The sequence below is a fragment of the Hakea prostrata genome, chromosome 5, assembly GCF_041222555.1.
Source record: "Hakea prostrata isolate BN-2017 chromosome 5, UWA_Hpros_2, whole genome shotgun sequence".
Lineage (NCBI taxonomy): Eukaryota > Viridiplantae > Streptophyta > Magnoliopsida > Proteales > Proteaceae > Hakea > Hakea prostrata.
The window spans coordinates 8,993,625-9,018,745 of NC_142604.1; the positions used below are offsets into that span (position 1 = coordinate 8,993,625).

General features: G+C 38.5%; 3 protein-coding genes across 3 annotated transcripts; all 3 read left to right on the forward strand.

Annotated features, from left to right (window-relative positions):
• The first annotated feature begins 56 nt into the window (after positions 1–56).
• CTC1 (conserved telomere maintenance component 1) lies at positions 57–15,700 on the forward strand. Its single transcript, XM_089156862.1, has 17 exons — positions 57–1,333; positions 1,443–1,561; positions 1,664–1,738; positions 1,830–1,908; positions 2,066–2,128; positions 2,303–2,380; positions 2,542–2,739; positions 2,936–3,040; positions 3,164–3,454; positions 3,542–4,048; positions 4,196–4,846; positions 4,937–5,028; positions 5,681–5,882; positions 6,032–6,149; positions 6,256–6,584; positions 14,334–14,500; positions 15,151–15,700. Exons 1-17 carry the CDS (start codon positions 191–193, stop codon positions 15,152–15,154), a joined length of 4,221 nt encoding a protein of 1,406 aa, XP_089012988.1. The 5' UTR covers positions 57–190; the 3' UTR covers positions 15,155–15,700.
• A 2,585-nt stretch (positions 15,701–18,285) lies between these two features.
• Positions 18,286–20,325, forward strand: LOC149014937 (peroxidase 10-like). Its single transcript, XM_089155733.1, has 4 exons — positions 18,286–18,540; positions 18,725–18,916; positions 19,007–19,172; positions 19,672–20,325. The coding sequence occupies exons 1-4, from the start codon at positions 18,316–18,318 to the stop codon at positions 20,079–20,081; spliced, it is 993 nt and encodes a 330-aa protein (XP_089011859.1). The 5' UTR covers positions 18,286–18,315; the 3' UTR covers positions 20,082–20,325.
• Positions 20,326–21,518: 1,193 nt separating this feature from the next.
• Positions 21,519–23,313, forward strand: LOC149014938 (peroxidase 10-like). The gene is made up of 4 exons (XM_089156092.1): positions 21,519–21,779; positions 22,116–22,307; positions 22,412–22,577; positions 22,730–23,313. The coding sequence occupies exons 1-4, from the start codon at positions 21,561–21,563 to the stop codon at positions 23,140–23,142; spliced, it is 990 nt and encodes a 329-aa protein (XP_089012218.1). The 5' UTR covers positions 21,519–21,560; the 3' UTR covers positions 23,143–23,313.
• The last annotated feature ends 1,808 nt before the right edge of the window (positions 23,314–25,121 follow it).

The window sequence follows — 25,121 nt, forward strand, 5'->3', positions numbered from 1 at the left end:
TTATCGACAACAATTTTGAAACCCCTTGTTTTTTTTCCCGCTTTGGCTTCGCAGTCGAACGAAACCGTCAAAAAAGCCCGCGAAAACCCCAATACGGAAGAACAACAGATGCAGCTTTCATTCTCCTAGTAACGAGCTCTGATCGTTCGTCACCTGTGCTTTCTCCTTCTTCTGTTAGTGTATTAAAGTCATGGAAGCTGCGAGAAACATATCGATTTCAGAGCTTCTTCAACGATCTCGTCCTCTAACAGGTGCTTCCACCATTTCCTCTCCATCCGCTTCGGTTTCTGATTTTCCAACTGAAGAGATTCGTAGACGAAGATCATCTGACGGAGCGGCGACGACACATGATCCTGTCAGTACTTTTGTTTCAGAAGAAAACTCCAGCCGTAGAATTCTCCGTCCTCTCAAGTACCCTGCGATTATTATTGGAACCCTAAGTCTACCTTTCAGTGATTCCCAGCCTACTTCTAATAATCTCTGTTGCGAGTTGAGAGACAGTTGCTTTGTGTTCTCTGACGGTGTTTCTAGGGTTTGCTGCGTTGTTCTTGACCTAGATATTAAGATTATCGGCAAGGAAATCCATGTTCTTGCCTGGAATTTCATTCCTATCAAAGGTGGCGGTGGTTTCTTGGAGATAATCAGATGGAGTTTTCCGAATTCCTCCACTGAAACATCCCAATCGTCTCATGCAGATGCTATTCTGTTGGCTTCAGCTTCACATGTTCAGAGAGAACATTTCGAGCCTCGTTCTTCTGTTTGCGGCAGATTAGGATCGGTCAGCCCTGTTTTTTCAATTCCATGCGCTGGTAAGGGTAAAATTGATTCCGGCAACTCCTCTAACGATGTAACAAACTTGAGTGGATTCCTTGCGGAAATAATGGTCTGTGAATGTTACCTATGTACTTCCAGAGCTTCAGTGGCCTCGGTTCGCAGTCTACTTCATGGACACAGTTGTCATTCTTTCAATCGACCTGAATTTTTATATTTCTATGGGTCTGCTTCGTCTTGGCATCCTGTTTTTTCTAAGCTTCTCGGGATTGTGGTCTTGCTCTCTGACGTGAAGAAGAAACAGATTTTCAGCGGAAAAGAGGAGCCCTGTTTAATGTTCACAAGTACAGACAAAACTGTGTTGCATATACCAAGGTCACCTGTGGGGGAGTTGCTAACTGGAAGGAATGAAATCAAAGGGATAGGTGAGCTTGGTGTATATACTGGAGTTGTCACGGGTGTTTACATGCAAGGAATGGTTGTCGAGCTGGACCAGAAAGTGTGGCTTTTACTTACGGATCATAATTCATACTTACCCCATTTTCTGAGACTGGGCGCTATTGTAAGTTACTTCTTCAATACCATCATAATTTGGTCATTCTTCAGTCATACACGGCATACAATGTGATTGTCTATTTACTTTTGCTTTCTCAATGTTGCCTTCGTTTTAGATAACTCTGAGGAATGTTCATTTTGTACACCCAAAATTTTCTTGGTCAAGAATGTTATTGCTCGGGGCTTGCTGTAAGACTAGCATCAATGTGGAGTCCTTTTCACCCTTGGAGTCTCAGTAGGGAGTGCTGAATTAACTTTTATTCCTTTCTTTCAAGCATTGTTAGGCAGTGTAAGAGAGATCATATTAGAAGGGGAAAAAACAACTTTCTTGTTTCAGGTGTCATATTCGTCATCCTTCACAAAGCCTGTTGCACAAATTCATTGGGAACTTGTCATTTTCTGACAGATTATGGTGGGTCCACTGATGCAGCTTATGAAGATTCAAAGAGATGTTGCCATTTTATGGTTTACTAACTGCCTCATCTTACTATATGGTTTTGTAGGGTCTTACTTACAGTCTTATGTTTCAGAAAAAAATTTGCTGGCATCCTGTCAGAGAAGAAGATTCTAGGATCCAAGAATGTAATATGCCTGCTTTGTACTCCATTAATTTGATTTACTGAGTATCATTTCTTGTTTCTTAGTAAAGTTTTTTTTTCCTTCCCCTGACCCTAGTTACTGTTGTTTAATTTCTGTGATGTCTATGTTCTAAGCTGTTGATTCTTGAATGGTGTACCAGAAAGAAGGACTGGTTCAGATGTATGCTAGTTCAGGACTATCTTCATCGGTTTTTCAACCTCGGGTAAATTGGTAAAATAAAAGTTGTCAGAAGTTCCACTCAATTAGGGATTCAATGTCCCAAAATTTTTTGGTGTACTATTTCACATTCCCAAACACCATCGTGGTGGGGATATGTGCACTGGGTATGCCTTTTCTTACTGTAAGTTTTATATCATAGTCTCTGTTTCTTATGCAGCATGGACTATTCACTGAATTCAGCAAGCACAATCGAAGCAGTTGTGGTAGCGGAACAAACAATGGGAACTTGAAACTGGTAAGTTACTATTTTCTTTTTAGGCTTTAATTTTTGTATATGGCTTTTTGTGAGTTGATAGCTTCCAAACAGTTTGAGATGTAGAATCTATTGAGGGCCTTTCTCAATAATGCCTGATAAAAGCATTTCATGCTAAGATTTATTTTTCATTACACTTTCAGGTAATGCCCATCACTGATTTTGTCAGCCATTTTGAGGCCATTTGGTGGAAGTCATTAGCACAAATGAATGAGGAACCTGAAACTATCAGGAAGAGCAAAAATGTCCATCTCCAGCCAGGTGAAGGGATCTCTTATGGGTTAGTCAGAAGGATTATATCAAGTGAAGATCTTGACTTGGTTCTGATGGGTAATCTAGAGGTTGTTATCATATTTTCAATTAGGAATGCTTGTTTTTGTCTGTATGAATAACTGATGCATCTTATTTCAAGCAAAGGAAGATAGATAGTCAAGATCTTTTGAAAATTTTGATTTGTTTCCTGCCCCCTGTGTTGAATATCTGCATATATTCAAGAAAGCCTTCTATCTCTTAATCTTCCATAACTGTTTCCTTCAGATATCTCCATCTTCTGGGAGGCTGCGGTTGATTGATGCAACTGGCAGCATTGAGGTTGTGGTACCGGATTTGCCACTTAATTGGGATGTCAAGAGTATATGTGAGGTGATTAGTTGATTCTTATCTCTATTCTCTCTTCAGATTTATAGTCAGCAGCTTCAAATACACATGGATTCAACTGCTTTTTATGAGCTTCGTTTCTTATTCTTGACTGTGTTGTGTTTTCAGGTTAAACATTATACTGTTGTTATAGAAGGAATACCTGCACACTTGAATTCTGTCAGTTTACTTAGAAATGAGTCATTTCCATGCAGAAGTATCTTTGACCATGTTTCATCTCTGGAAAATAGAAAAAAGACAACAGAGCTAACCATCTATGTCCACTTCCAAATGAGCAATGCAATTTCCCTAAACCATCTGTTTCCTTCTTGTATGGATGGGAGTGGCGATCCCAATATACTTGAAAAAGGAACATTCCACCTGCTCTTGGTAACACACAAATTTTCTGCGATGCAAAATGTATGTTTCATTTAGCTCGTTGTATGTAATCACTGGCGTTCACAATTATTCTTCTTTTTAATCTACTCTATTCATGTTTTGTTACAGTTTCAAGGTAGATCAAATATTTCATTGAGCTCAACCTTGTTCGCTGAAGCCATAATGTTGCCTTGGGATTTGTCTTTTCCTTTGGAAAATGAAAATACTAATCCGACTAAGGTTTCCAATTTCAAGCTAAGAAAATGCTCTGAAGGTCATGTCAATAGAAATGCCATAGATTCTTCAAACAAGAGACCGAAAATTGTTCACTTGTCAGGTAGGGCATTGTCTGCAGGTTCAATTGATGGCTTGAAAGAGGATGGAAATGAAGTATATGGCAGTCTGAGTAATTGCAGTCCTTGTGTGGACTATAGCAGTAGTCAGAAATCATGCAACCTTAATTTTCCTTCTGCAATGCCATGTTATGTTACCATTCGAAGTTGCAATGATCAAAGGTCCCATATGTCAGGATGCTTGCGTTGTACAAACCCCATTGTAGGGGACAACTATTTGGTTAAACAGAGTTTGCAAAAGGTTATGCTAGAATTCAAGTCTGAAAGCCTTTTCAAGCATCAGGTTGGTCAAATTTTTCTTGTTTATTTTCAGCTGTCAACACAATGGTAGTGTTGAGAGTGGGGTCATAACCCTGAAAAATACATTGTAGCAAGTCTTTTGTATTCTTCTTTGTTGCATAAAATTGATTCACCTCCATTTATGTTTCAGTTATTAAGAGTTGGTGGATATTATATCTTGAAGTACCCTGAGAAAGAGACCCATGGTAACCTAAGAGACTCTGGATACAGTAGCTGTGGCAAAGTTCTTGTTGCTTCTGAAACACAACTGTGGAGTATTTATTTCACCTGTGATGAGTCTCCTTTTCATACTAAACCAGAGTGGAGTTGCCCACCAGATGTTTCTTCAAGCACTGGTGATTCAAATCTATCTGAAGGTTCTTTTCAAAAGGAACTCATCTTCCACAGGTCTGGAAGCCAAAATCTCCTCTCTTCTTCTGATGTTCATCTCCATCTCTCTGCTGATGCAATGAAGTACTTGAAGCTGTGGACTAAAGCATTGGAAGGGTTGATTAGTCCCGTCATCTCTCCTGCAGAGGCTGTTAACATCTCTGCATTCATTATGACTGACATGACTGTTCCAGTGCCATCTTCCGGAATCCCTGGTCCTTCTTCAAAATTACCAGAGGGAGATTTAATATCACTACATGGAAATGTACTTGCTGTTCATAGTTTGGACTGCAGTTCTCTTTGTGCTAATAAGCCCTTGGGTTGTGAAAAAATGGGTGATATTCATCACTTGTGGTTCTTCAAAGAAACATCTGACAGTGTTTGTATTCACATTTCAGAAGGCCGTGACACTGTAACTTAGCATTTACCACCTTTTCTTTTTCTTCTATACTAGGATCTGAATTTTTAATTTAGTGTCTCATTGCTTACTTCCTTCAATCAGGTGAAGATTTGGGGTACCCTAGGGAAAAGTGCTTTTCCTATTGGACTGGGACCAGGAGTAACTGCAACTTTTCATCGTGTTCTTCTACTAGGGTATGTCTTTTTTCAGATTCCTTCCATTCCTTAAGCCTTGTCAGTTAGCTGCATTAATCCATCTTTGCTGGAGATGACCGCTATGCCTTATTTACTGACAATTGGAGTCTCAAAACATTTCAGTAGTAAGGAAACCCATAATATCACATCATGTCATGTGCCATTTACTGGAAATGGAGATCCATTTTATGATTTCTTTGGTGTGAGCTGGTAATTTAGGACTATAAGAGGTGGACTTTTATTCTGCCAAGAAGAATTTCTTACAAGGTTCAAATAGGAAGTAAGAGAACCGGACATGGTTTGTGGTCAGAGAATAGCAGGTCAATTTATATCATTTACAAATAGAAGAACTCAACAAACATACACACTGGGGGTAGTAGGGTAAGGAACCATGTGTGACTTGTCAATTGATGGCTTCGTTGTGTTTGACTTAGTGAATAAGCTTGTCACATGTTTAGGATTCCCCTGGTGGCTTAAATCTAGAATGATATTATTGAAGACTGCCACATTTTCACCATCTCCTAACAGAGAATTTGTTAGGTTGAATTACACAGGCTCCTTTTCGTTGCAATGAAGTTACTGTATTATTTCAGTAAAGTGGAATTACTGCATTAGTCTCTAATCATATCTTAACTTTATATGCTTCTGGCAGGCGGAATAAGTTGCTGTTGACACCTGTGTCATTCATTGTGATTGACTCTATAAAAGAAGTTGTTTCTCAGCATGAGATGAGTTCCCATTCACTATCTACTCCAGGCATATTGTGTGATGCCCCACAGGACACTGTTCTATCAGGCTTTAACCCTGAACTAATTCATTTCATAGAGAGCAGGCCAGTACAGCTACGCTGCAGAGTATGTCACCTTGACCATCGGTCATCCTTCTAAACTAGTTGTGGTGTTTTACTTTTGGATTTATATTTGGAAAAAGGTAGTGGGCTGTTATTCAGGCTGAATCACTTGTACATATATCACTGATTGTAATGTGATTCTGAATTTGATAGGTTGTGGCTGTGCGTGTTCTAGTATTTGAAATGCCCAAAAATAAACTTGAGAAGCTACAAATGAGAGAGCAGTCCGAGGATCCTGCTGTAAACATTCCACTTGCTGGTTTTGTTTTGGGTATAGTCTGGACTTGATTTAAGTTCAATTCCCAATGGATCATCCAGTTCTTACTTTCTTGACCTTTGGAAGTACTAACCATTTCATTTCGCCCTTGTGTGTATAGATGATGGATCATCCACCTGTTTTCTATGGGCCAATGCAGAGAGAGCAGCAAAATTGCTAAGGCTACATGAAGAAACCTCAACCAGTTATTGCAGTAACAGTTACTTCACATCGAGGGCAGGAAGCAAGAAGGCAGCAAGCACCACAGTTTATGATCTACAGAATATTTTAAAGAAACACAATAGAGTTACTGTGAAGAATCAAAGGTCTATGCTTGATCCATCCTGTCAAGACCTTTTGTTTTATGTCCCTTCAGATAAAATCCTGAACAGTGCAGATGAGAGTATCATCAAGTTCATAATCTTCAATGCTTGCTGTGGTGCAGTTTTGGTGAGTTCCCTACTTCCCAAGATACTCTTGGTTAATCATTATACCTAGATGATCCAAGAAATATTAAGTAAGGGATACCCTAATAAGTATTGGGGGTTGGTTAGAAATTTGAATTACTTAATCGTGACTCAACTTGATATAGCTTTTCGTTATTAGTTACTTTCTATCCTCTTCTCGTCTATCTCATTCATATTTTGAGGCATCTCAAAAGGTTCCATGATGTGAAATACACTGCGTTGGACCAACCCAAACCCAATTGAGTTTCTAGACCAAGGTTAATGGATCTAATCCAACCATAGGTCTAGAATTTAGGGAATATGTTATCCAGGAAATAATGTGTTTGTTTTATCATGTGTATTTCTTTTAGAAATTAGTTGCATAGGATATTTGATTCTTAATTCATTTTAGTTTCCTTATTTGAATGAGAGTCCTTGTTAGCGAGTTAGTCTTATATTAGGAAGCAAACTCTTTTAGTTTTCATTATTTATCTGATGTAAACCCTCATTGTTAGACATAGTTTGGAATACAATTGATTATATGGTTTAGAGAGCCTATCTCACTATGTGCACATGCACTCATCTCCACACCCCCTCCCCCTCTTTCTTTTATGTAATTTCCCTATTCATATTCTTCCAATCCTCCCTCCATGAAGCCCATCATAGCTAGGCCAAATGCTATGTTAGAGATGTGGAGATGCATTTGGGAATGAGACTTTAAGATTGATAGATTAAAGATAGAGTATATGACATGTAACTTTAGTCACAACATGATGGATGATTCACACCCTCCCCCTCCAAAGAAAGTAAATAAATAAAAAGGGTCATTTTCATCTGGACCCCCTGAGGTTTGGTCCAGGTCACTTTTAGTCCCCAAATTTTTTTCCCCTTTTGCATCTGTCTTCCCTGTGGTTTTAGAAAATGACCAAATAAGGACACTAAGTTAACGGAAACTGTTAATTTAGTAAACTTTTGACGAAAATACCTATCCTTTATTCTGACCTACCAATATAAATACTATCAAAAAATAAAAATAAAAACTTGGTAAACTAACTCCCTGGCAAAAATGGTGGAAGATGGATAGTTCCTCGGCAACTTCTGAAATGAAGGTGGAAGACGAAGTAATCAATCTCAAGGTACTCCATATTAAAAATAACAGTTCAGATCTGATGGTTGGCTGGAAGACCCAAATTGAACCCTGAGAAAGTTGAGAAACCAACGGATTCTTAAAGAGTACGAACCCGAAGCTCTATAAGCAACCTCTTGCTTCTCAAGGAAAACGCAGTTATAGCTGAAGCAGTCAACTAAGCAATGTCTACTCAATAATACCCAAATGAAGAAAAGGAAGAATGGGTTTATCTGACTTTATAATACAACAAGAGAACACATTCAAACATTAACGGAAACATGCAAACAAAGGAAGAAAGCCCAATTCCTAAATCAACGTCTCTACAAATTGAAAACCAAATTTCAATCAAGCATGAATAGATACAAGAACAAGAATAAAAAAGGTCAACATACAAACAGAACCCGACTATTTACAGTATTCACGCACTTCCAAGATCAGAGTAGGAAAAGAAGGTTTGGATTCAAGAAGGTAAAACAGAGAAGAGAAAGTTTGTCTCTCTGCAACCATGTGTATGCAAAGGATAATTGGTTGAGGAAGTGTAAGAAACCGAATGCATCCAATAATCAAGGAAGCTAAGTTTAACATGTCTTGATCATTGTTCAAAAATTTCGAACTCTAAGTGCTCGTGCGTACACTATCACACCCCACCTAACCAGATTCGGTTCACACTCGAATACCCGTGAGGGTGATACTTTACAGGATCTCGATGCAGTGACAAACCCATACAAACATATGATATAGCATACTCAAAGGACAAGAATAAATCAAGTGTAAATAATAAGTTATCAAATCTGAATTATCAATAGGTTACAATCATCCATTATTTAAAGTTAATCAAAATGGATATCAAAGTTTAAAGGAAGAATAGTTTGTTGCAGCGGAATTTAAACTAAATTGATTCTCTAATGGAATCCAACCCCATAAGAACAGTCCTGGCACGGGCATGAAACTCCATGCGAGTCTACATTTTCTTCAGTCACTCCTTCAAGAAAGTCTGCCGACAACGAATCCTCCATTTGGAAGGAGTCCTCATAACCTGTAATATATTCTAATAGAAATAGACATATAAAAAGAATGATTTCAACAGAACTCAGTGAGGTCAACTCAATATCATATCATGCATTCGTTCACAAGATCCCACACCACACATATAGCATGAATATTGATAATGTAATTAATGATAATGATCTGATATATGAAAGATTATGATATTATGCTCCTACTTCTATTATGAAGTCTCTATGGTAGACACGAATTAAGTCGTACACCAGTCTCCTCTGGGTGGTCTCATTCACTCTCCCTCAACAAGAAACGTCTGTTGGGTTCTCTGCGGTTGTTGGGTCAAGTCACATCAATCCGTGGCTAGGGTATAAGTCACCACTTTCTCACATCACCGTTTGGCATGAGAACTGACGTATGTCAAGGATTACTCTAAGCCCAATGCACAGTCATACGGTCTTGTACTACATATGGTCCAGATACTTCTCTTATGGCACCAACCAACTTGATTCAGCATCATTTTCCACCTAGAAATGAGATCCTCAATGGGAGACATTTGTTGGATTCCATTTCTCAACCCTATGGTCATCCACATATAATGGACATGATGCTCTCCATGTCCCCTCATGGGTTGGTTACCGGTTTTGAGCGCCCATGAGCCCTTATCTATTATATGCAACCCTACCATCTCATGATGGCAGTAGGCCTGTTTGATGTTCACATGACCCATTCATTGACATCACGGGTTAACCGGTTTCAATACCCCTACTGGAAGGGTAGTAGTACTCATGATGTTATCTAGCCAAACACTTCTAGGCACCTAGCATTCATGTACTTAGGTCTAGATGCATACTCATTTAAATTCACTAGGGTAATGGATAAACCCACAACCCTAGTTGATAAATAGATATAAGAGAATCTAAGTCTCGAAACCAATCTCACACACATTCTCATATCATCATTCAAAGAATATTGAAAATAGAAGCAAACATACTTTCTTACCTTTCATTTGCGCAAAGTCACACACATAATTACAAGATAATACTAAAGTAAGGCAAGATATCAATAATGAGAATTAATTAATATCATTAAACATGCAAGATAAGGTTTAAGTATATTCCTCACCTTCCAACTTAATTTCGTTCCTCAAAGTCACAAATTCACCCACAAGAGTTGGTGGTTATACTTACAATAATCCTAATCATGTAAGGGCCTGTTTGGTTACATAAATCCAGAGATTTCAAATATGTGGATTCATGAATGCGAAATTTATACCTGTTTGGTTGTGAAAATCTATGGATTCATGAAATCTAAAGATTCATCTTTTTACACTAAAATCGTGAATCTGTAGATTTATGGGTATGGGGTGAAATCCAAAGATTTCGCCTTCACTATAAAAGCGCTAAACATTTGCGCATTCACAAAAATCACATTGACCAAATAATTTTTTAGGATGAATCCACATATTTACCAAATAGTAAATTTTATGAATTATGACTCCATAGATTTGAAATCTCTAGATATTTGAAATCTTTAGATTCATATAACCAAATAGGCCCTAAGGGAATTAATATATATTAATTAGAAGAAGTCAATTGGGTTTCAAAAGAGTTCCTAAAATCACCCTACAAAAGCCTAATCTATTATTTAGGTTCAAACCTGCCGTTCTCAACCTAGTTTCGGCGAAATTCTATTTTGCCACCGATTCGAAGTTGAATCAAGATGAAACTTTGAGAATGTCTAATTGGTAGCAATAGGGTCCTAAAGGTACCATCAATTTGACCCAATTTGTTCTAAATAAAAAAGCCCCAAATTTGGCTCTAGCGGGCGCCCCCAGGCGTCTCTGATAGCCAAAACGCGAAATCGTTTGCAACGATTCACACAAACTATTCATAAACTAGAGGGAAGCATAAATACAACTATTTATGAGAATTCAATGTACCTAACATGCTTCAACTATCGAAATCCCATATTTATTGTGATGAAATCCCACAAACTTAGGTTTAAAGAAGAGGGTTTGAAGGATTCTTACCTTTCTCAATGATTCCGCTAAGATTCGGGTCTCGACAAGCCTTCGTGTGGGTAGAATCCACTCCTCCTTGGTTTCTCCTCCTCCCCTTGCCTCAGCCTCACACTAGAATTATAAAATGCGTGTATGAGTGAATATGAGCTTATAATAGGGTTTTAAAACACAAATTCCCAAATTTTTCCCGCATTGAGGAGGGGCGGTCGACCGGTCCAATCAACCGGTCCATGTTTGACCCCCCCATCCGGGGTCCGATTCCGATGATTCTCGGCTTGAATGAAAGGTCTTTCAATTATCTACATTTGGATATATTTATCTCGTTGATCAGACTCTCCATTGCCAGTCTACAGACATGCCAAAATCGTCTTTAAACGTCGTACCTTCTCTCTCCTCTTAAGCCCTAGGAGAGAGGTCGAGTCATCACAAGGTTCATTCACTTGCATTGGGTCCACTTTAGAATCTTCGGGCTCGGGTTCGTGGTCCTAAAATCATGGGTTAAAGGGTTAGAAATTCGGGGGATTTCACATACGTAACATATAACAAAATGATTTAAAAATTTCTCAGAATACACCATGTTCACTCTAGTTTTTGCAAGGGAGTTCTTTGATCAATTTGTATTTTTTAATTATTTTTTGTTTTGGTAGATTGAATAAAAGAAAGAAATCTTACCAAAAAAAAAGGAAAAAAAAAAAGAAATAAATCCAAAAGAAAGAAAGATGTGATTTCTTTTAGTTTGGTCAATTTTTTTTTTAATAATATTTTGGAAGTATTTATTTTGGTAGGTTAGGATAAAAGAAAGAAATCACATGGGTTGTCATTTAATTTACTAAATTAACAGTTTCCGTTAGCCAACTAACTGTATGTCCTTATTTGGTCATTTCTGGAAACGACAAGGGAGCCGGATGCAAAAGGAAATTTTTTTGGGACTAAAAGTGACCTAGATCAAACCTCAGGGGGTCTAGATGAAAATTAAAGAAGAAAGTATGCTGACATGGTGAAAATTGAGGAGAGAAATACTGCCAGGTCTATTATACACAAAGGTGACAGAGAACTTCAGTGTGACGAAGAGGTGAACTAGAAATCTGTGTGATTGACACATTCCTTTATGCTTAAAGGGAAGTTTTACAAGATTGGACCTCTCTTCCCCCAACTCTGTCCCCTTCCTTATGACTGTACCATTTGGCTTCTTACCTCCTCGGGCACCTTCTCCACTTCCTCTGCATTAGAACTTCACCCTTACCTTTGGTCATACCATCCTATAGTCCTGCTTGGTTTGTTTCAAAGGCCATATTCCTCAACATTCCTTCACCCATGATTTGGATCATCTCTTATTCACTTGCCCCTTTCCTGTTTCCTTTAGGGGAAAGCTGTTTCCTGCATTTCGCCCCACTCTAGACGCTTATAAAGGTTTGCTTGGGATTGGTTATGGATTTCGAGGTCTTTCACTTGCTCTTCAATCTGTGACCTTGTTGGTAAGTTCGTTTTTGGTCCCATTTTCTATTACTTATGGAAACCTTAGGAGATGGACCTTCAAGTCTAGATCTTTGTACTCAATTTGGAAAGCCATCTTTTTGATGTCTTTTATAAGCTCCACCTCTACACCCACTGATGTAGACCCCAAATCGAGGGCCAGTCTTCAGGATCAATCCAAGTGAACCAACAGTAAGATAGGGTTTTACTAGCCCTCTGGTTATGGTGTAGGGCTACCTTTGATTTGTTCTAGGGTTGGGGATAGGGTAAACAAGAGTGGAGTAAGGTTTAGAAGCTAGGGTTTAGTGAATCTCAAATCTGAACCTTGCCATATTTTAAATTCAGAATTGAAATTTCAGGTCTAGGGTTTCGGAAGATTAGGGTTTTTTCTTTCTTTCTAGAATTTAGGGTTTCTACGGTTTTGGTAATTTAGGGCAGCAAAGGATTTAGGGTTTAGTCTAGGGTTTGGTTGGTCTAATTGGGCTGAAACTGAGAAGGTAGGTCACTAGGTTGGGGGAATGAGGTTCCTAAAGTTTGGGAAAGATTTAACGGTTAGATTGCCATAGATGTGACCTTGGAATTAGGTCTACAAAGTCCAAAAATTCCAGAAATATCCAAAAAAAATAGAAAAGAGGGTGACATGGGAATGAGGGCTATGGTACCAGGGTTGGAAATGAATAGGCTGCTTCTAGGGTTTGAGTATTAGGGAAGAGAGGGGGTGAAGATTTCCTATAGGAATTGGGATGTGGGAGAGGGGAGGTGTGACCTACGCTTTAAGGGGAGAAAGAGGGGTTGCCACATGGATTGGGGAGAGGGTTTTAGGCCAGGTGCTATCGGAGGTAATAGAGGGGGAAGGGTGGCGGTGCTTTGCTTACTTGATGTAAAACTTGAAAAATGCAATTCGCACGAACACTAGGCCACAACTAGGCTGCCACATGCTTCCGCCCTTGCCAAACCTCACTCCAATCAATATCTGCTTCAATCAAATTTTATTAATCATCTATATTGTCCTTTACAAGCTAGAGAGGCTTTATTTATAGCCTTACATGAAGGATTCATACTAGAACTCAACATTAGAAAGTAAACAAACTAGGACTCAAATTGGAGAGCAAACAACTAGGACTCTTAACTAAATAAAAGTGCAAACACATGAGGACTTCTAATTTAAGAAGGAATCCCTTTTAAGATAGGACCATCAACTTATAAACCCAAACAAAGAGGGACTTCTCCTTTATTTGGGACTCCCAATCTGCTAAGGACTCATGTATCTCATCTTAGGATGATTCAAGTTACAAAAGAGTAGGAATAGACTCCTCATAGAAATTGGAATACAATTAAGGGAACCCCTCTCTAATTGGGATTCCTAACTTGACTGGGACTCTTCAATAACTTGACCAAAACAAATCCAATCTTCAAAACAGAAGCAGAACTAGTTTCCCAATAGAATTTGGGCTACTACTAGAGGAAGTCTTACTCTAGTTAGAACTCTTTCATAACTTATCAAAGGACTCAAATTCGAAAAATAAAAGTATATCTAAACTCCTAACAGGACTTTGAATCAAACTAGGTTGGATTGGGTTTGACTAGGGGACCCAAAATGACCAAAGTATCTACCCACGTTTGGCTTCCTCCTTGGGCTGTAGGGTGCTGGGCAGCATCCCTGGGGCATGTTTCCGCTAGTGGGGCTTTTCTGGGGTTGGGCCCTTCTGATTACATCACCCATGCCCTGGTTTTGGGCACCCTAAATAACATGCTCATTGTTGTTTCCTAGGATCCGCATTATTGACACCATGTGGCTAAGATTTTCCTGCTTTCCTGGGCTATCCCATTCGTCTTACTTTCATTGCTCACTTAGTTTGTCTCATTTATCTCTTTTTTATTCTTCATTCCTTGTACCTTAATTTCCCATAGCTGGGATAAGGCATATGTTGTTGACTGAATTGCAGGTCCATGTAGGTTCTTCTTGCTCTCTGGAAACATACCTATGTTGTATGGGTTTCTGTATGGATACCCTGAAAAATTAAGAATAAAAGATAACTAGAAGTTTTGCTACACTGCAGCTCCACTGATTGGCAACAGAAATCATGTTCTGCAAAGTTGATAATTGAATATTTCATTTCTGTTTCTAGGATGTTTTTGGCACTGTAATGGGTTCAGATGCTTTTGGATGGCTGGAGATGGAGCTTGCAGAAATGGAGATGCCAGTACATCCAATGCAGAATGTTTGGGCAAGGGAGATTCGGTATTCAGATTATCTGACTGATGCAAAGACCCTAATTCAAGAACTTTTAGTCAGGTTGCAGCTTTTGCTTTGTAATTAAATTACCTATTTGCTTTCCAGAATGCTTCCTTAAATTGTGCTGTGTGGTAGGGTCAAGATAGATATAAATCCACCAGAAAGAAACCTGCTGCATATGTGAATCTTGTGTATCTTGTTTTTATTTTATATTATTTATTGATTTATCTGTTTTTGTTTACCCATAGTAATCCTTGCTGGAATTTAGTGTCAAATGATTTTTTTTTATATTCCTTCTTTTTTCCCCCTGTTCTTGTTGATTTCCTTTTCTCTATGCTTTGCCTTAAGTATTTACAAGGGGGTAAACAGGCATGGATATTAGGACTGTTAGTGGCTTAAAATAGAATGAGACATTGACTCCTGAGGCTTCCTATTACATATCCGAATATCTATCCTACTCAGTATTCACATTTGAACCTGGGATATTTTGTTCTTTCAACAAAACCTTTAGTTGAACTTTTGTGGTGTAAATAAAGCAGTACATTAACCCTAATGATAAGTATCTACCCAAGTTCTAAGCTTCAACATCACATGTTTCCAGCTCCACTCGCCATGATATTGTTATTTCTGTTTGTAGTTCCCATGTGTATGTATGAATATTTCTTCCATTAATAAAGACTGAAATTCATGTTTCCCCTACATGGTATTAGATAAACCCTCAATCGGTCCACGGAGCTTCGACCTTCATAATTCATGGTGACCTTCACCGATGACAACCAGTGCCATCCCTGAATTTCCTTCAACAAGTGCCATCTCTGATGTTCCTTCATTTGCCTACATTGAACAAAGCTTGATCAAAGTGGTGACGCCACTCATTGATGAGAACATGTACAGCAGAGAGAAACAAGACTCATTCTGAGCTAGATGAAGCTCCTAAAGACACTGTTTCTCAGTATGCGATAGAGGGTTACTGCTTCTACTTCCACTGGTACTTTCTGGTTGTATTTTCTGCAAGAATTCATCAGCTAGTGACTTGGTTTGATAAGGCGGGTGCCATATATCTTTCCTCGGACCTGGTCTTTCACGTGCAAACAAAACGCAGAGAAATTGATTTCACTTTGTTAGCAGGATGGTAGCTTCCCAGCAACTTATTGTCTGTTTCATTTCCACCATACTCAAGGCCTCTCTTGTTAGCAGTTTACCTCAAAGGCAAGCTTGTCATTGTGTCAGCCCCATTGAGCTTTTATTTATTTATTTTATTTTTTATTGGGAGTGTGGGGTTGGGGTGGGGGTGGGGGTGGGGGTGGAGGAGGGGATATTGATATGCATCCACCTCAGGTCCTCAGCTCACTATGTTATTGTTATTTCTGTTTGTAGGTGTTGGTTATTCTGTTTAGAATTGAATTCCAATTTGTATATATAAACGTATTTTTCTTCAATAAAGATTGATATTCATCATTCTACACAATAATTTCTTATTGTTGATCTACAACCTGAGATCATTGAGTATGTTTTTGAATGGCTTAGGTTGGCCACATAGATGGTCATGGCAAGGGAAACTGGTTCTCCCAGATTTGTTAGTAATCCTGACTTACATGGGCATTAGATGTGATGTGTTCCCTCTTGACCTCCACGAAGTCTGACCTCCAAAGAAACTGAAAAAAAGAGGTCAGTGGCGGGGCGGTGGGGGCCCCCGGGGGGGGGGGGCCCGGGGGGGGGGGGGGGGGCCAGGGGGGGGGGGGGGGGGGGCCCCCCCCGCGGGGGGGGGGGGGCGGGGGGGGGGGGGGGGGTGGGGGGGTGGGGGAAAGAAAGAGGGAAACAACGCCCAAGAAGATTTGGACGGTTAGGCATTCTCCTGATAAGTACCGTGCATTTAATGTATAAAAACAGAGCATTAAATGCTGTTAAATGCTCTAACATGTGTGCAGATAGAGATGGGTTGTTTCCCATCCACTCGCCATATTTGCCTAGAAATAACATCTCAAACATCCATTGAGCGCCTATTCTAGTATATCACAACCTCCACGTGGCAATCCTTGAGGGTAGTCCCAAAGGCGAATCTTTTCCCTGGAAAGTGATGGAATGTAATTCACTGGCTCTTTGATCTGGGTCGACACTAGATGTGCCAAGCTGAACAGTTCATACCGGTTTGGTGGTCTAAACCATAATTGATATAACAAATCGATTATCTTATAAATTCATTTGTAGATACATTCTGGTCTCTGTATTTGGCAAGAAGAGCTACTGAACTAACATAGAGAATGGTCATTTATGGTCATGCTCATCTTACTGAGTGGCATATGGCTAAAGGAAGTAACTCAGATTATCAATTCTAGTTATAACGGATCGGCATTTTGATCCACTTGATATTTTTTCTGTCATATGGTGAATAAAGAATGAATTTTTTTAGTCCTACTATATAAAGGGAAAAAAATTTATATAAGGAGATTCAAGTTTTTGGTTTTATTAATCCATGGTAATACATGTTAAGCACTGTATTTGACTCTTGACTCTGGTTAAATTCTTTTCTTGTTTTTATTGTTTAGGAGATCTAAGGTGTGAGTCATGGTGTGCGGTGGGTGTGTTGGGGATGTGGTTGTGAGAGAGATTGTAAAAAATTCTCACATAGTGATATTTTCTCTAACTGACTTTTGACAATAACAGTGGTTTTTCCCCGATTTTCTCCACGTAAATTCTTGTTTTTATTATTTTTCTTCTTCCTAGTTTTGCATCTGCAAAATCCTTACTTTTTCTTTTCCATCTCTTTTTGAAACCAACAATTTTATATATATTGGGCTTAGAGTGCGGCTACTGCATACACCATCATGTATAGTCAAACATTGATCCATCCACTAAGATGTGTTGATCATTACTACTGTAGCCAACCCTTCAATTTCAAATTTTCTCGTGTGAGGGTTGGGTTGCTTTTCGTTGTCGAGCTTCTATTTGTCTAACCTACATGGTAGAAGTCCTGAAAGAGAATTTCTTGTAATGTGATGTTGTAATTAATGTCATATTGTCAATCACTTATTTTCACTATCGTGAATGTTCATTAAGTATCCTTCTCAATACTCACCAAAAAGTTCAGATATCCATGGTGAGGAGCTTAATTGTCCATCATGGTGAAGAGAAACTGGGTCCATGGAATATCATGCTGCATTTCCCATTTACCTTTGCTTCAGCTTCTCTACTGCATGGTGTTAGATCATCCAATAGATTTGGCATGGTGTTAGATCATTCAATAGGTTTCACCCAAAAAGTGAAAAAGATGACCACCACAACACTACTAGTTGGATGGCCAGTGCCATAAAGATAAGGAGCTTTGATGGGTATGTATCACCAGTTCCCACTAAAAGTCACTTAAATTCCCACTTACCAGTTTCCACTGAAGAACAAAGAGAGGTCCGTGACCATTTGGGTTTAAAATATTGATTATCCATTGACAAGGTGATTCAATCCCAAATTTACAGCTATCAGGCATTTAAGTATATCTAATTTCAGTTAGCTCTCCAAAAGTGACTCATTTTCAAACTCAGGAAGACAAGTTTTCCACTCATTTGAATCTAAAGTCAAACCATGCATTGGCAACTTATAATTGAATAATTGTTTCATGAAAATTTGGATTTCCTGTGATACGTCAGATCCCAATCCAACCATCCTTCACTGCATCAATTAAGAAATGATTAAGTGGTTGTATACCAAACCCTATTGATTAAACAATGGCAAAAGGTTGTGCCACTCTGAAGGCCAAAAGAAGAAGCTTACATCACTTTCTTAGGATAATGCTTGTCTGCTGTGTATAAATTGGCCTCGTTCGCCTCAATCAACACCAAGTTATAGTGTGGTTCAGAGCATTGATTAACAGTTCTTGGCATATGCAAGCCATGGAAACCAGCTCTTACACCTATTCACTCCTTCCATTTCTTATCATTTTGGTTTTGAGTTCCGTGGCCTTCAGCCAACTTGATTACAAATTTTATGATTCTACTTGTCCAACTCTAACAAAAATTGTTAGGAATGGTGTGTGGTCGGCTATGTCCAATGACACCAGAATGCCAGCATCTCTTCTACGTCTGCACTTCCATGATTGTTTTGTCAATGTAACACCCTGAAACTATTACTCTTTGCTTTCAATTTTTCCTGATTTTTCATACCTTGTTTGACTCAATTGATTCCAATCCGATCCGATGCCACCTTTGATTTTGTCAAGTCTCCATTGTTTTGTGCTTATGTTTTTCATCTTGATAGCTTAAGAATTCCATTTTGTTGTCGTTTAACATGTAGGGATGCGATGGATCTATTTTACTGGATGATACAAGTAGCATGACTGGTGAGAAAAACGCAGGGCCTAATAGCATGTCTGCTAGAGGTTTCGAGCTCATTGATGCCATTAAAACTAACGTGGAGAAGGCTTGCCCTTCTACTGTTTCTTGTGCTGATATCTTGACACTTGCAGCCAGAGAAGCTGTTTATCTAGTAAGAATCTCTTAAATATACGTCAAGGAAAGAACATGAATCTCTGCAATTACTTCTTATTCTTTCTGTGTTTGTTCTTTATTTTCTCAGTCAGGAGGGACTTTCTGGTCACTACCATTAGGGAGGCGAGATGGCACAACAGCAAGCAAAACTGCAGCTAACCAGCAGATACCATCACCTTTCGAGCCTTTAGAAAACATCACAGCAAAATTTACTTCTAAAGGTCTGGAATTGAAGGATGTTGTTGTGCTCTCAGGTATGTGGTATCATTCTCCACATTCTTCATCCCTACTTTCTTGCCTTTCCTCCATTGAAGAAGACATTGGCAGTCTTTCTTATCATTTCTTTAATGAAGTTCATGTTAGAGACTGATGCACAACCACGAAGAAAAATACAAGTAAAACACACTCACATGCAATAATAAGGAATTTACCTTGGTGCGAAATTGCCTATGTTCATCAGAGAAAAAAAATTCCACCATTTCCAAAAACCTCACCACTCTCACATTACAAAGTATTGCCATTTGCTTGCCTTTTTTCTGCGATTACTTGCAGATATTATTTATAGCGGCACCCAAAACCCTAATCCCCATGCAATAAAAATTCTACCTCTATACGAATAATTTATCCAAAACTCATTTCAGTTACAAATACAACCAAACTCTAATTATATGAACCCACGTATCCAAACCCAATGGTGAGGTACCTTGACCTGAATTTTTGGTTGTTGATTCATACATATGCTGTTTCATGCAGGTGCACACACGATAGGATTTGCAAAGTGTAGCTCCTTCAAGTCAAGGCTGTTTAACTTCAATGGCACTGGAAACCCAGATCCAAGACTTGGATCCTCACTTCTCCAGAGTTTGCAGACAACATGCCCAAATCAAGATAGTTCAGATAGTAACCTGGCACCTCTTGACTCTGTAACAACTAATAAATTTGACAATGTTTATTTTAAGAACCTGGTGAACAATTCAGGGCTTCTGCAATCAGATCAAGCTCTCATGGGAGATTCTAACACTGCAGCCATGGTAAACAACTACAACAAGTATCCTTACCTGTTCACCAACGATTTTGCAGCATCCATGGTAAAGATGGGAAAGATAGGTGTTCTCACAGGCAAAGATGGAGAGATAAGGAAGAACTGTCGTGTGGTTAACTAAATGTAATATTACATGCTAGCTACAAGGGCAAAGCTTGGTAGCTTAGGACTTCCAGAATGTAACAATGGAAAGAAAAGTTTAAGTGAAGTATGTAAGTTGTTCTATTAATAAAAGCTTGTTTTCTTTGTTTGGTTGTAAATTAATGATTTTGTGGCATTGATAAACCAAAAAGAATCCAATGCCCTCTTAGTTGTTGCACTTACACTAAATGAAATCAAAACTGTATCGCTTATGCAGTACCATACTGTGTCTGAGTATTAGAACTATTTTATACGAAATAAATTTGATGTGATAATGATATGCATGACATTATACTGTTTGGGATGTGATACAACAATGGTATAAGGTAGATATATTCAATATTTATATCGATACCAAACCCTTAGCGCACTAAATTGACACTCTTAAGATGACCTATACCCATTAGTTATTAAGATTCAAGAAGGTTTGCCATGCTATTAGTGTAAGAGGTGAATATGCAAACCATGCTTTTGGGTATCCTGAAAAATCTATCATTTTATTATAAAAAAGTTCATATGAGATTGAAATTGCATGTTCATGACATGACAATATTTTTGTTTACTTGTTTAAAACAGGAATTTTTGTTAAGTTGTGTAGCTCTTACATTAAATACACATTCTTAAGAGTAGTTGTCGAAGGATCACATTCGGTTATTCTCTTGATCAAGGTATATTGATGTGACCTTAGTTTTTATTGTCCTCTATCACCTTGGCTTGTTAGTGCCTCAACAATTATGCCCAAAAAAAAAAACACTAGCAAAATTTGTTTTTCACAAGTGGCCAGAAAGTCAATCTGGTGCAGTCACCACACAACTTGGCAGCAAGCCTTTCTCCAATTTTAAATAAACACATATCATGGGGGCACTAACAGAAGCCTTTTGAAATTAATTAACCACTACGGTCACTAGTGGAGTCGATTGCTAAGCTCACCAATGTTCATGGTGGTGCACAGACTCTCCAATCACCACCTAATAAATTGGTTATTAAATTTAAAAAAATACAAATAATGGGTCATTTAGCAGACATTGATGATCTATCTAGTCACCAATCCTTTGAATTTTTTTTCAACTCTTTCTTGTCTATCTACAATGCCTCAAAAGAAGATAAAAGGTATTGAAATCCTCCAAATAATGAATTCTTACATGTTTGATAAGACTACATACAGAGGGAGAGCTTATTCTTCCCTGTTCCTTATAAAAATCCTCTCCCTTTTAGCCTCAAACCTTTTGAGGCTTTAGAGCTGATCTAACCTCAGGTCTAAACCCTAATAACTAAAAAGTGATAGAGATGATCTAATAAGAGATTAAGATTCATGTATTAGTGCTACTACCACTCTCTTGATCTCCAGCCAATGAAGTAGCACGGCTACACTCTATATAAAGCCTTCTTCTTCCTCATGCTAATTAGAAGCCCTAGCACACTTCAAATATCAAAGTTAGTGCTTGGTATACTTAGAAAAATGGTTGCCCAGTTCACTACTATTACAATGCTGCTCTTCCTTGCCTCGTCTATGAGCTTCCCTCTTCTTTCTCAATTTCAGCTTGACTACAACTTTTATGCCAGAACTTGTCCTCAATTGGAAACGATCGTTAGGACTGGTGTCTGGTCTGCTATTAGAAATGATAGCAGAATGGCTGCTTCGATCTTACGGATGCACTTCCATGACTGCATCGTCAATGTAAGGGTCTTTTATGTATTTTAAGTTGAACTACGTATGTGGCCATGCATCTTGGGTGAATCACGTAATTTATCTTTTATTTTCTTCGTACATGCAAATGTTGTTGAGGTTTTTTGAATTATACCCAACTTATGTTCTAATTTAGGTCATTGGATTGATTACAATCTAATGGTGTAACGGGCCTTATGGGGTGTCCAATTAATTGTAGAATTTAATGTTGTCTATAAATACTAGCTGGAAGCAACGATCTAGATCAAATTAGATACTAAGGATGTAATGCTTTAAGCAAACTAATGCTTAAACCCTAACCCTAACAAATTACATATGTTGGTGTAGGGATGTGATGCGTCTGTGCTTTTAGATGACACAGTGGACATGACTGGCGAAAAGAATGCAGGACCAAATCGGAACTCACTGAGAGGGTTTGAAGTGATTGAGAGCATAAAGGCTGATGTAGAGAAATTATGCCCATCAACTGTCTCCTGTGTTGATATCCTTACTCTTGCTGCAAGGGATTCTGTGATTCTTGTAAGAAACCCATTTATGAACTCTGGCAAATCAAAGCTGATCTATTGCTTCTAGTTCTTCACCTTAACTAAGCACTAATCAATGGCATTGTGGGTTGATTTTAGTCAGGTGGTAGCTACTGGTCTGTCCCACTGGGAAGACGCGATGGTACAACAGCTAATGATCAAGCAGCCAACCAGCAAATCCCATCACCCTTTGAACCTCTAGAGAATATCACTGCCAAGTTCACCTCTAAGGGTCTTACTATCCAAGATGTTGTTCTACTCTCAGGTTTCTACTTCTCATCAAGTCACTCTTGATTAATCTTTTAGTCTTTTGTTTGATGGTCAAGGTTAGGGTTTTCTGGATCTGACCTCATCATGTTGTAGCCCCAGTTCATTATCTTCTAACTTAGACTCGCTCATATCTATATAAATATATAGGTGCACATACCATAGGTTTTGCGCTGTGCTTCACCTTCAAAAGGAGATTATTTGACTTCAAGGGCTCTGGTAAACCGGATCCAACTCTGAACAGATTTGTTCTCCAAAACCTACAAAGCACTTGTCCGAGCAGCGACACGACGAACAATGGTAAACTAGCACCTCTTGACCCAGTGACCATCACAAGGTTCGATAACATGTATTACCAGAACCTACTTAACAATTCAGGTCTTCTAGAGTCTGATCAAGCACTTGCAAATGATCTAAAGACTGCCTCAATAGTTGATTACTATAGCAAGAACACTTATCTGTTCTCCAATGACTTTGCATCATCAATGGTGAAGATGAGCAATATTGGCATACTTACAGGACAAAATGGACAAATAAGGAAGAAATGTGGATCTGTAAATTGAACTTTCAGTTGTAGACCAATGTACTAGTACTTAATGGTGCTGCTTTGCAATATGTAAGCTATGATTCTGAAGATCTCTTGTCCCTATTTGAACATGTTTATAGAAATAAGAAAATCTAATCTAAGATCTTTAACACAACCATGTTGATGATATTTCGACTGAGCTGCCATGCTTGTGCAAAGGATGTAGAAGTACCATTTTGGCACTCTACTCATATGAAATGAAAGATCACATCAATGTTTTTTTATATAATAAATATAAAAAAAGGCTTCGCCCGTGGCTTGAGGGGATTCTAACTCTGATCCCTTATGTGGAAGCGTTGGTCTTTTACCAACTGAACCACCCCTCGAGGTTAGATCACATCAATGTTGATGCTTCAAAAAGTGTTCTCATTGGTCCTTATAGCTAGTGCATGGAGCCACCTAAAAGGAAAAATTAATGCATTTTATGGATAGTGATCAACAATGTTGCAATGGTAATGGATACACTAGAGTACTAGGTAGTGTATTTATTGGATCCATAAAGTAAGCAATGCAAATATATTTAAAGCTTTAAACATGATGATTAACCTTAATTGTCTCTACTTTTAATCTAATCTAAACCTTATCCTCTCTATTTGAAAAAACAGAAAACCATTGCAAACACTCCCTTAAATTATTCATCTACCTTATCCTAATGATTAACTAATGTGGAATAAACCTTAAAAACCATACAACTTGCATCTTTTTTTAATAATCCAAATACACACCACTAATTCTGGCTGATTCTTATGCGCTGAGAGTCTGAACCGAGTTCTTGGATTCCATCTTCCTCCCATTTTTATATTCATGATTTTAATTTCACTTGGTCTTCACCAAGGGGAAAAAAATTGAATTGGGTCGTGAAATTCCAATCCCAATTTCAACCGATCCATCTTGATCTATTCAGACCCAAAACATCAAAATGTTTCTATGTTTGTGGATATATGAACAGGGAATTTTCTGCTTGAAATTCTCAAACCTTCTGCACTGGGTTTATATGCACGATTGTCCAGAAACCAGACATGTGCCAGAGGTCACAGGAGGGCTTAATCATCGCAGTAGGAACTAGGAAATGGCGACTAGCAACTCAGAAGTAAACGTTACCGGCCCAAACTGTTTTCTTTAATTAGTATTGAATGAATTAGGATCTATCTTTGGCTTGGAATATTCAAATTCCAGGAGTTCAATGGAGAATAATACTAAAAGCAGGAAACCGCCATTCGAAAAGGCCCAATTTTCGCAGGGAAACATGATGGATGTTCTCCAGGCCTACTCTCATTCTCATGGAGAAATCCTTTTCATCTGTTTCTGCTTTAATTTTGCCCCCCAAAACAGAATCAAATGGAGACCCTCGTTTTTCTGGGTTATTACAGCTATTATTTTGTTTAAGCTTTGAGGTAAGGTCAAATCAACTTTTTCGATTTCTTTGATTTTACAAATACAGGTTCAGAATTAGGATAAAAAGTTGATGTTATGTTCCCTGTTTCTTTCAGAGTTTCAGTACCAGGAAAAAGCTTTTCGATTTTAAAGGGATTTTTAATTGGGTCTTGGTCAATTACTCGAGGTGAGTAATCATGGCTTATTGGAATGAATAACTTTTGACAGCTAAAGGACCCAAACCCATTCAGTATATTTGTTTCCCGTTTATTTGTCTCATCCATCCGTGTTCGGGCTTTGAAGTTTAAACTTTAAAGGCCTGCGGCCTTGGCGGAGAGAGGATCAATTTTACAAGAAAGAATCAGAATTTATTACGGTTCTGGGTTTCTGAAGGGCTTTATAAGCACCATTTACAAGCCATTTCTCGTTTTCCCCATTTGCAGAAGAGCCAGTTTTTTATTTTCTTCAATCCCCCTGCAAGTTATCTTCTTAGTTACAGAACCACATAACCAGTTACCTTCTGGGTTTTTCCCCCCTCCTTGAACTAAGTTTAAGAAAACCTCAACTTTCTCCCAAGCTTCT